The following is an 11,997-nucleotide window of genomic DNA, read 5'->3' on the forward strand; positions in this document are numbered from 1 at the left end:
GACATTATTTATATAATTAATTTTTTTATCATTATACTGGATTTTAAGGGCTTGTCAGTAACAGATTAGTCTAAGATAATCATATTTTTTCGAAAAGGAATTAATAATAAATTTATGTATCAAGAGTCCGGCAGCGAAAGGACCGCGTCAATTCGCTGGTGGCAAAGTATCCGGGTGCGAAAAACTTTTATGTCACACGACGTATTAGTTGTGCACCTAAAGTTGTGATCTTTAGTCCATTCCTGAGCGGTTAATTATATTAATTATGGATAACTTCAAACATACTTAAAATCGTCGGTCGCATTTCCGTTGGTGACATATTCATCTGTAACGTTTCTCAGAAGCGACTCTTGTAGTTAAAGTAGTAATTCTGTAAATGATTATGATAAGGATTATTTGTCACCTATAAATTTGGTGGAAACGAATTTTTTTATTGTGAATTTAAAATTAGGTTTTCTGTATAATAAATTACCGTTCAAGAGAATTGGTTTTTAAACAATATTATCGATTGTATGGCCCCAAAAAAAATCTATTGAAATCTTAAACTTGCTAATCGCTTATATTTTTGTCATATAAATAAATTGACCAATTCTTTTAAGGACCTCAATTATCAATGCTCGAATAGAAAAAATTAGATAGTATATGATATAAAATTATGCAATTATCATAATTTACCATTAATTACTATTAAAGGTTATAAGTATATCGATGGAATGTTAATATGCAGGTTAAATTAAACACATATAATTAAATAAAATATTATTAATTTTTGTCAAGAAATCCTTCGACTAAACTAACTAAACTTATGATAGACAGTTTGCAGACTGATAATTCTGATATGGCCCAGCAATTTCTCTCACATGGGTTACATAAACATTCGAGTACCATTTGCAAATTATACCATTGGATAGGAAATTTCATAAGCTTTTATATGGAATATAGTTTTTAAGTGAACATCCCTGGGAACTTTGTCAAAAATACAAAAAACCGTAGGTGGGTCGCACAAATATGTATTGTTTACGACCGCTGATATTGCCTAGCAATTTCTCTCATACATGTTAATTAACCACCTGAGTACCCATTGGGTTTTATAACATTCGATAGGAAATATAAGCTTTTATATGGAATACAGTTTTTAAGTGTACACCCCTCGGAACTTTATCAAAAATACAATGTAAAATAATATATTTTTTGTAATAAGTAGCGCCCTCTAGCGTTATATATATTTCTTGTATCTGATTAGAAATTACTATAAAGGAATTGCTAACTTCATACACATTAATACTGGATTACTATCTTTTGATCATTCATTGGTTATGAAATAGCCCGTTTTTATTCTTCTGTAATGTTAAATATCATAGATGATAAAATGTTAGTAATTTTTCAATATGAGTGACAAATTGATTTTAGACTTTAAGATAGTGAAATAATAAATCTTGTATTTAATTAAATGCTTATGAATTTTAATGATAAATTGTATGGTCATTAATATGAGTATTCAATAAGTAATAAATTTCCATGAAAGCATTTTAATATATATTCAAAAGCTTTTTAATTTTTAATTACAAATATGGCGGAAGGAAACACCAAATTTTGGATCTTAGTGTTAAAAATGTTTCAAAAAGATGTTAACAAATGTGAAGATAATGTAATTATATTAGTACATTGGTTGTTATTATTAAATGATTTCCAAGTTCTTAAACCAGGCAATGAGGTATTATAATAATTTTAATCTAAAATTATTTTTACTTTTATGATGTTCATAATAATGAGAGTAAAAAATGTTTATGATGAAAAATTTTAATGGTGATATTTTAATATTGGTTTGATATAGAATGAAGTTGTTAATGGTGATGAACCTAGTGATATTTTGCCAGAAAATTGGTCTCTGGGAGATGCATATAAATTGAGATATGCTCGTGGTAATAAGCTATTTATTTTGAATTGTGTCAAAGCTGGTGAGAGCCTTATATTTAACTTTTATGTAAGTATAGTTAATGCATTAATTATTTTCATTTTCACACAAAGTTTCAGTGGTTAAATACTTAATTAAAGAAGTCCCTATTTTCTTAAATAAATCTTTTGATAGAAATATTTTAAACAACTAACAACTAAATTTGTAGGTATAGTTGAATAAATTTCTTTTTTTCATAGTATTCATATAATACAGAAAATTTTTTAGTATTGAAATAATCAATTACTTGCTTATTAAATTGATAAATTAGTCTTTTTTTATTTATTTTCTGTGAATCCTTAAAAATTGATAATGTTATGCATAACATTAACATAAGTGGAAATCGGAGAGGCTGTGATAAATTATCTTATCAAATACTTAAAATTATTAAAAAGTTTAGAAAATAATAGAGATTTTCAACAATATTTGTTGAATATCAATATTATATGAAGTTTTTGAATATTTTGTTGGGTTATTGGTTATATATTAATCACCAATATTTTTGATAATTACATAATAATTTTATTATGTACGATTAATGATGTTATGGAAATGAATGTTGAAGTTAGTAGAAGAAGAGGAAGACTAAAAAAGAGGGGTTTGTTGTAATTGAGGGTGATATGAGGACTGCTGATGTATGTATAGAGATGATTTCAAAGATCATGTTAAGTGCGAGTTTAGGATATGAATGGCCGACTTCAAGTAGTAGTTGGGATAAAGGTGCAGTAAAAGAAAAAGACATATTAATAATTTTAATACTACATTATAGATGCGTCTAAATACTAGAATAAACCATCATGTGCAAAGGTTAAATATTCTATTTTAAATTCAAATTAATCATAAAATTCTATTTTTCACAATCCTATCGGTATTGATAATATCCTAATATTTCATTACAATATAAATATTGAAATTTTACTAAAAAAAATGCCAATATCGTAATTATATCAATATTTGATAATCATTGTTAATACCTAGAAAATAGTACTCATTGTTAGTTTTAGTTTTATTTGTTATAGAGGGGGAGGAAGAATTGCCTATACACTCTATAGGTCCATTGTGCGCACCTTGTACTGTTTGTTAAATAAACTATTTTAATTATATGAAAATTGGATACTAATATAATATTTGGAAGGATAAGTCCTTCTTTTAGGTCCCCCTGAATTCCACTTATGGATATTGATTTACTTTTTCACATAGTTATTATTGTTTTAATATATCGGTAAGTAATATGCATATCAGTAAATTTTTTAAAAAATCAACTAAATTTCTATTGTCTTAATTTGTAGACATCTTTGTTATGTTTTTACAATAAACTGTTACCAAGTATAAAATTATGCTTGTTTGTCTTTAGAATGTCGAAACTAAACAAGTTTCAAGTGCTGCTCTAGGAAATATTGCTACTGTTATAAAATATATCATGGATATGCCAAATAATAGAGATGATTTCTTAGGCACTGTTAATATATTACAAAAAGATCTTATTGATCCAATGCAAATAATAAGTGATGATAAAAAAGCAGCTAGCACCCAAACTCAATTTCAAGCCAAACTAGCTGAAACTACAGAATCTCCTCTTCTGTAAGTTATTTTTGAAATTTTTTAAGTTCCATGTTTAATTTAATTTTGTATAATTTTTTAGCATTTCAAGAACAGAACCATCTTTTGGATTTGCACGTAGGGATCCATTTCCTACTTATGGTATGCCAGATTTAGACCCTTTAGGTGGTTTGCGACAACCTGGTGAAGGTATGCTTTTTGATCCATTACGAGTAGGAGGTGGTAGACCAGGAATGTTTCCTGGGTGAGTTTTATTTTAATTGTTTATATTACATTTATACATTAAGTATAAGTCTAAAGAAAGAATTTTCTAATTTTTGTAATTAAAAATAATTTATGAATTACAGTGTTCCACCAAGTGCTCGGTTTGATCCGATGCAACCACCAAATGCAGATCCTTTTAGAAGTAGAAGACCAAATCCAGATCATATGAGACCACCAGATTTTGATGATAATTTATATATGTAAATTCCTGTGATAAATTAATAGCTCTAATTTTCTTGGTCAGATGAAAAATGTATTTCAGTAAAAACCATTTAAATGTAGTAATGTTCAAGTCTATTGATAAATTTAAAATGAAAAGAACATCTCATGAGTCTATTAAATTTTTTTTATAACAAACATGTTTAAATAAATTGATAGTGATTATTTTCGTCTTGTGGTTAAAATTTTATTTTGTATAATTGTTTTAAAAAATAATAAAAAAGTTGATTTGTTTATTAAACTTAATTCAATTTTAATGAACTTAAATTAAATTTTAAGGTTAAATAAAATAATACTCATTAAAAAATTGGTAAATTGTAACTGTATTCCAAAAAACTAAAAACTTAGGACAGTTAAAGAAAAAAATTACATTTAGGGATCAAAAATACAATCATTTATTTAAAATTTAAACAATTAAGTATAACATAGGTAATCGTATAATGAGAAATATAAACATTTAAATAATCACAAATAATAATTTGTATAATTTGTATAATAAACCACATCATCTGATGTTTTGTTGTTATCACATTCTTGAGTTGGATTTTCTGAAAATATATACAAAAAAATAAGAATAAATTAAAAATTATTATTAGTGTCATCATAATAGTCGCTTAGATAATATATTTATATATAAGCAGTATATATAAAATTTTGAGGTGGTATTTTTTTAACTGATAACATTAATATGTATTGAAATTTTTAACAATGCAGAAAAATAAGATCTTATTGGATTGGGGCATCTCCCCAATCACTTATGAAGACTTGCAATTTTTTAAATGCTGACATGCAAAATATATGTAAATAAACTCCTGTAGCTAATTCTGTAAGCAAAAATATTAAGGACCTATCCTGTCGTTGTACCTTAATTGAATAATTGTTGGATGCTTGAGATAGATTTAGCAAATGCTTATTCAAAATAAGAAAATATTCAGAAACATAATTTTAAAATGTATGATTTCCATATTGTCTTCCTTACTAATAATCATACTAAAGATGGTTACCAAGATTTATAAAGTCACTAGTAGATATTTTTAATATTGTCATTGTATTAATGAGTTATATGACTAATATGATTTTTTTTTACGTTCTATCCTGTTATTTGTAAGCAATTCCAAAGACCAAATAGTCAAATATTAAGAAATTATGTTTAAAATTTCTATGAATCTAATGTGAAATTGATTTTTAAGGGGTTATAGTAAAAATAATTATTCCATTCATAAGAATTTAACAAAACCTGATTTTTCAAATTATGAAGTATATGAAACTCCACTTTCAAGCAGTAGATTAATATAGCTAAATATACATGCTTCACTTGTCTATCATTAGGAATAAACTTAATCATATAAAATATAATTCAAAATTATTATTTTTAGTCATTAAGGTAAGTACAGAATAATTATAAACATTGCTAAGTTGACAGTGTTATGAATAATAAATTAGCTTTAATTTTCTAAATAATTTTTCAAACTTAAAATGATTTAAAAAATATCAAGATAAAACTAACTTTTATTATTTTAAATAGAAAAATAGGATATAAAATTAATTTTTTTCACAAGCAGTTCATTTAACTTGCAAATAACCTAAAAAATTGAAATATTTTCAAACAAAAAGTTTAGCTGCCCGAGCCTTTATAGAAATAACAGATTGTTATTATTGAAAAACATAAACATGGGGCTTACTAATTTTATTAGAATTTTCTTTGATAATAGGTAAATATGGTTGTGATATAGGATTAGTAGTCATAACTGCAATCAGTTCATCATTTTGATCATACCTTTAGAGTAAAATAAAAAATATTAATATTTTTTAAATAGTTAATCTTCAACTGTAAACTTACCCATAGTAGTGTGAATTATCAATAAAGTCTGGAGTAACTATTGAAGAATGACTATCAATTGACTGATTATTTTTTGGGAGTAGTGTAGTAGACAAATGAGGTAAAATATTTGTTTGAGAAACATCTAAAATAATTGGCGAATGATAAATTGATACATCTGAGTTACCAGATATTTGTGGGATTGCGTCTAATGGTCTGGAATTCACGGAGTTGGATACATTTTGGGTTTCTGAATCTTTGAATTATAATTAATAATATTTAATATTTTTTGTAGTTTATTCAATTAGGCATTAAATATTTATATAATATTAACCTTGTTTTTTATGATATTGTGATAAATCTTTGGCCATATTTGGTAAAAATGTATCAACTTTTGACCAAGTAGCATCCCAAAATAGTTGTTTGTTATGTAATTCCTCCTTACTATTGGCTTTACCATTTAACATTACCAATAACATATTTTTTAGGGTTTCGGGAATGGCTTTAATCTAAAAAAAGTAGGAAAAAAATTTCAATGTACCACTTTAACAATTGTAAAAAAATTTTACCAGTGTATCACTATTATCAGAAATCATGAATTTATGCATTAATTCTAAAAGTATAATCCATAAATCTACAAATGATGACAGAGATTGCAATTGCACCAAATGATGTAAGAAAACCTAAAAAATATTGTCATATGAAATTTTATCATCATAAAATAATTAGATGTTAATACAATTATATTGTACATTAAAATATTTATAATTTTATAATAACACAAATCTAAATTTTTACATATATTTGATATTGTTTTACAATAATCTTTAGTATCTAGTAGTTTAAATATACTATTTATCCATGTACTTCATTTTTCCAAAGAATAATTTAAATTTCTAGTTAAATCGTGAAACTAACTTATTTTTATCAAACATTCTTAAATTGACTTATGAAAATTATCAATACCTTAGATATAAGTGTAGCAGATCTCATTTTGATTTCATCTAATCCGCTTGGATCAATATCTTTACCACATGTTAATAACCTGTCCATTAAAAGAAACAAGACTTTGCGAAAACATGCTTCCCATTCGTCACTATTTAGTGTTACTAAATCATGCACGAGTAAAGCTCGTTGCAAATAAGTAATTGCACTCATTCTTACCTAAAAATAGAATGCTTGAATATTAGCAAATAAAATAATTTTACAATTTGAAACTAGTTATTTTTTTATAATGACATCACGTTTACAATCACAGCAGAGATTAGCAATTCCTTGAAGAAGAGGACACCAACCAAGATTCCACAAGGACGCAAGTTCAATGTCGGGATTTTCTTCTGCCCAACAACGGTATATCTCTGCAGTACTTGTGTATAAAGTATGCATGAGATCTAATAACTTTAAATAAATTTCAAATTATTACATTAATTTCACAAACCACTAGAAAAATATCCATGTCACAAAAATAATTACTTGAATAGAAACTTGAGAATAACTACTTGGAATGTCTTCAGAATCACTATCATCAGCATCATATTGACTAGAATATTTTGATTTATTTAAAACCTTATTATTTTTTTTAGATTTCACATTTAATTTTCGTTGCAGATTTTTGTCTTCTAAAAATTATACAATGCATTTTACTTGTTTGCAAACTAGCTTGAGCAAAATTCATTATAACAGATACACACTTAGGAAAATTATAAGGTGTGATATGTGCAATATTGCGTATCAAAAAAGCCAAAGACTCGCAACACTTAACAAATGAAAATGGATCATGAAGAGTGAACATAATGTTTTCAGCTCGAGTTTCTAAAATTCCATTATTCTGTTCAATCTAGAAAAAAAAAAAACTTGCGAAATAATTAAAACAAGTAATTAAAATTTGACCTAGCATACTTTTGACCAACCAACATAACAATTATCAGGTGGTGAAGATGAAGAAGACAATACATTATTTAAAGATCTAACATCCAGTCCACTATCATAATTACTATCACTTAAACTAATTGGTTCATTATCTGAATAATAGTATATAAATTAAAAAAATATATATAATAAATAAAGCTCAATAGCAACAAAATAATGAATTCATATTTACCAGGATGTATATGGTTTTTAGATATAACAACCCCAGCACCAACATTTTCTAATATAGTAAAAATTAATGCCCAATCTATCTTCAGTATGAATATTTACTGCACACATTTTTAACAATTCATACATTCCAAATGCTATTTGTCTTCCTACTATTTGTAAAGAATTTTTATCGAGTAATGGTAACATACTTAGTGACATTAATACCTAAGGGTATACAACAAATCTTTAGTTAAAGGTAAAAAAAAGTAGATGTTTACTTTACCATTGAACTGATTTCTTCTCGTCTCATTAATCGAGAAGCTAACCTCATTATTCCAACAACTGTACGTTCCAAGAGAAATTTATGTTTGTTTTCAATTGCACCAGTTATAAGATTGTATAAGTGCTGTTTTAATGGATTCCAAACAGTGTTAACTCTATCTCTAAAAAATAACATAAAAATGAAAGTTTTTTCATTAGACTAAATATTTAAATCAATATGAAAGTATACCGATTTTGTAAAACTATTTTAAGAAGCATTTCTAATAGAAAACAGGCAGAATTTTCATTATCTTTTGATCCTAATATAAGTATGCCATCAGCATTATAAAAAACTCTTAGAAGTGCCTGAAAATTTTTTTAATATTTTAGACTGAACATAATCTATGATAAATATATTTACTTTAACTAAAGCTTCTAAAGATTCGATTGTAAGACATTTTGATTCTGTAATCAAACTTTCAAGATGACTTTCTGATATACAAGTTTTAGCAGCTTCAATTAGTTCTGCTTCATTTGATGTTTGTATTTTATGATTATTAGGTTCTAAAAATATATTTATTAAAGATAAAAGTTAATAATTAACATCAATGTATAATTTGAATGTAACAGTACCACCACCAGATGCTATGTAAGAGTACAGAGAGCTGAATATTCCTGCATCAGATTTTTGAGATTCTGATGGAACTGCTTCACGAATTAATGAAATTTTACCACTTAATTCCAGAAAGTCTTCAGACTACATTAAATATACATATATTTTTAGTACATATTAAATTAAAAATATATTTTATAGTTATTACCTCAACTAGTATGGTTGGTAATAGATTGCACTTGTACAACTGCAATATAATATCAAATAAACTAGACCATCCTTCACGAATAATGTCACCATACATATGGGTAATACTAAAAAGTGTACGAGTAGCTAGTTGAGCTTTTGGGTTGCTACCAAACAGTATTGTTACATTTTCAGGACACTAAAAATTAATAAAAATAAGTAAAAATTACAGTATCACTTTTCATTTAATACATATGTATAAGTATCATATACAGCTTAATCAGGAATGTGTTATATGTAAGTACCAAGGTTCAACTGTTAAAAAATGTTGAATTGTATAGATTCTTTATTTTCTGAACTACAAGCAATTTTTCAAAGAGGATGCCAAATAACAGTAAAACAAAATCACTTACATCTGGATTGTTTTGTAGATTGGTAAATTTACATAAAGACATTATCAAACTATCAAATTCTACACACATACCATAATGTGCACAAATAAAAGCACATTTTCTAAAAACAAATATTTTTGCTAATAATATGAGTTGAATAAATTTCATTATTCATAAAACTAACTTTAGACCTAAAATAGTTTTAGTATAAATAGACAGATGGTTTGATTTGTCAAAAATTGAACTTAAAGCAATCAATGTTGGTCCCCAACATATAGAAAACAAAGCGTGATCAAAAATACCATTTGGTACTTGAATGTAAGTTCCATCTTTCCCAATAGCCCGTCGTAGTAACACTTTCCACAAATAATTTTCAAGTACAATGCCACTTTGTTCGGCACGCATTACAATTTCATTTGTTCTAAAAAAATTATTCTATGATTTAACGGTTAATTTTAAATTAATTAAAGTTTTTTCTTTACTTTATGTCTTTATATATTTCCTCTAACATAGTTTGATCAAAGTCTTCACCTCCATTCAATTTTTTTAGATTACGTTTGAATGATACGGGTGTCATAGGTTGATCAATTCTTCGGACATTTTGGTTATGTTGGTCAACATTTAACATTATAATAGCATATGCTAACAAAAATGCACATTCAGCATTTGCAAATGGTTCTCCATTACATTTTTGAAATATTTAAAATCATTTAAGACTTTGTAAGCCAAAAAATAATTCACAATTAATATGAACACACATCGTCACATATACACTGCAACAGTGCATATCTCAAGACTTGACAAAATAAGATTTTTATCAATGACAATAAACTAAGTGTTTTTGAACATTTTATACTTGATATTTTTTGTAAGACTCACAGTTTCATTGCAAGTTATGAAAATAAAATTACCTTTTGTATAAAACGAGTATAGTTCAAATTTGTTTTTTTGACATCCTGAAAACCTGCAAATATTGAGATACTCACTGTTGTAGTATAAATGACGATATATTATATATCTTACATGCCAATATTCAGTGAACGGTTCCAATACAAAAGATATAAGTGGTGATTCTCCTGGTAATCTAAATGCTTCCAAATACATTCTAAGAGCCTCATCAATACGAGTGCTGCTTAAATTAAAAGAGCTATACAAAATTGTAAAAATTATAAATACAAATACATAAAGTAAGCTATGGATTTATAACTAACTTAATGAAACTATTTAAAATTTCTACATTAACTTTATTGCTGATGTATTCACCAATCATTTTTTTGTCTAAAAGTGCATTTTCTTTTAGAAATGTAGCAATTTCAGCTGGAATTAATGGTGTTGATAGAAGTCTATGTTCTTGTAAGAATTCAATACCCTTTTTTGGTTTGGTATTAAATTTTTCTTTGCCGAATGATAATAACTGTAATATACAATTCATTTTTTGTGTATAATTTTACATAACACTAATTTTTAAATAATATTTTCTAAATTCATAAATTTAGTGACTGTTACACCTTTTTATTTTAAAACAACCACATACTAAGTAAGTATATGGTCAATGGATATATTTGTAATAGTATTAAATATATTTTTAATACAATAAAAATTAGGTGATATATTAACAACACAGTGTACTTTCCAAAAGTAAGAGTATTGACTTTATTTTTTATTGCTATGAATTTTTTTTTTTACACTTTTGCAGCACATTAAATAAAACACAACCTAACCACATCAGTTAAAGTCTTGTGGTAAATTTTTTTATGTTTAGATGAATTAATAATAATGTTAGTGTTATTGGTGTTTTTAATTCAATCAAAATTTCATTATGTCATCCATAAAGATATTTGATTTTTACCATTAAAATCAAGTAATTATTTTGAATTTGAATACAAAAATAAATAAACTAAAAATATTTTAACTCTTGTATTAAATTTTATAAAATGTATACACATGAAATATAATTGATTTATTATGGATAAAGTAAATCTTTAACAATTTTTAGCTTCGATGCGAAGCTGAGAAGGTATTAATTTTACTATGATGTGTTTTTTTTTTTTTTTTGTGTCTGCTACCACTTTTTCTCAGCTGGTTTTATACTCAACAACACAGAGACACATTATGTTTAACAGAGCTCAGCAGCGAGAATATAATATATATTTATTATATTATAATAAATATTTTTATTTTGATAAAGTTTTCATATCAATTTATTTGCTTGGCGTGTTTTTAGATTTTTAATGTGTTTTTTAGAGCATATCAATTTATTTTTTAACCTACATATTATTATTGTTATGTTTCGTGTAGTTTAAATATAATATAAAATTGAATATTATAAAATCGTATATTTTAATTTATTAAAATATTAACTTAGAAAAAAATTATTTTATTTTTAATCTACTTATTTCATTATTGGAATCACCCAAAATTGGCATACATTTTAGCTTCGATGCAAAGCTGAGAAGGTATTTGTTTTACTAAGATGTGTTTTTTTTTTTTTGTGTGTCTGTTACCACTTTTTCTCAGCTCTCACCGAACCGATTTCTTTCAATGATACGTCAAAATATCACAAATTGTATCTAGTCGAAGACATTACCCTCAAAAATTGAAAAAAATTCCCTCGTTCCCCGTAAATGGGGGAANTATTTTGTATTTTACA

The 11,997-nt window shown here is 25.8% G+C and overlaps 2 protein-coding genes across 2 annotated transcripts; one reads left to right on the forward strand and one right to left on the reverse strand.

Moving 5' to 3' along the window:
* The first annotated feature begins 1,378 nt into the window (after positions 1-1,378).
* On the forward strand, positions 1,379-4,243 carry LOC126897876 (proteasome inhibitor PI31 subunit). Its single transcript, XM_050671817.1, has 5 exons — positions 1,379-1,714; positions 1,835-1,984; positions 3,309-3,535; positions 3,597-3,758; positions 3,862-4,243. Exons 1-5 carry the CDS (start codon positions 1,571-1,573, stop codon positions 3,980-3,982), a joined length of 804 nt encoding a protein of 267 aa, XP_050527774.1. The 5' UTR covers positions 1,379-1,570; the 3' UTR covers positions 3,983-4,243.
* Positions 4,244-4,348: 105 nt separating this feature from the next.
* Positions 4,349-10,779, reverse strand: LOC126897936 (Golgi-specific brefeldin A-resistance guanine nucleotide exchange factor 1-like). Its single transcript, XM_050671883.1, is given in 22 exon segments — positions 4,349-4,545; positions 5,680-5,774; positions 5,838-6,072; positions 6,151-6,325; positions 6,386-6,499; positions 6,783-6,980; positions 7,056-7,214; positions 7,290-7,433; positions 7,435-7,653; positions 7,716-7,837; positions 7,918-7,993; positions 7,995-8,120; positions 8,179-8,338; positions 8,407-8,522; positions 8,578-8,720; positions 8,790-8,913; positions 8,978-9,154; positions 9,369-9,468; positions 9,532-9,768; positions 9,830-10,035; positions 10,371-10,494; positions 10,559-10,779. Coding segments are annotated over 22 exon segments (3,354 nt in total). The 3' UTR covers positions 4,349-4,462.
* Between the last annotated feature and the right edge of the window lie 1,218 nt (positions 10,780-11,997).

The sequence above is a fragment of the Daktulosphaira vitifoliae genome, unplaced genomic scaffold (assembly GCF_025091365.1).
Source record: "Daktulosphaira vitifoliae isolate Bord-2020 unplaced genomic scaffold, ASM2509136v1 Scaffold_2, whole genome shotgun sequence".
Lineage (NCBI taxonomy): Eukaryota > Metazoa > Arthropoda > Insecta > Hemiptera > Phylloxeridae > Daktulosphaira > Daktulosphaira vitifoliae.

Coding starts and splice junctions, on each gene's coding strand:
- LOC126897876 (XM_050671817.1), top strand. CDS start 1,571: ATGGCGGAAGGAAACACCAAATTTTGGATCTTAGTGTTAAAAATGTTT. Junction 1,985..3,308: donor GCCTTATATTTAACTTTTAT/GTAAGTATAGTT, acceptor GTTTGTCTTTAG/AATGTCGAAACTAAACAAGT. Junction 3,759..3,861: donor AGACCAGGAATGTTTCCTGG/GTGAGTTTTATT, acceptor TATGAATTACAG/TGTTCCACCAAGTGCTCGGT.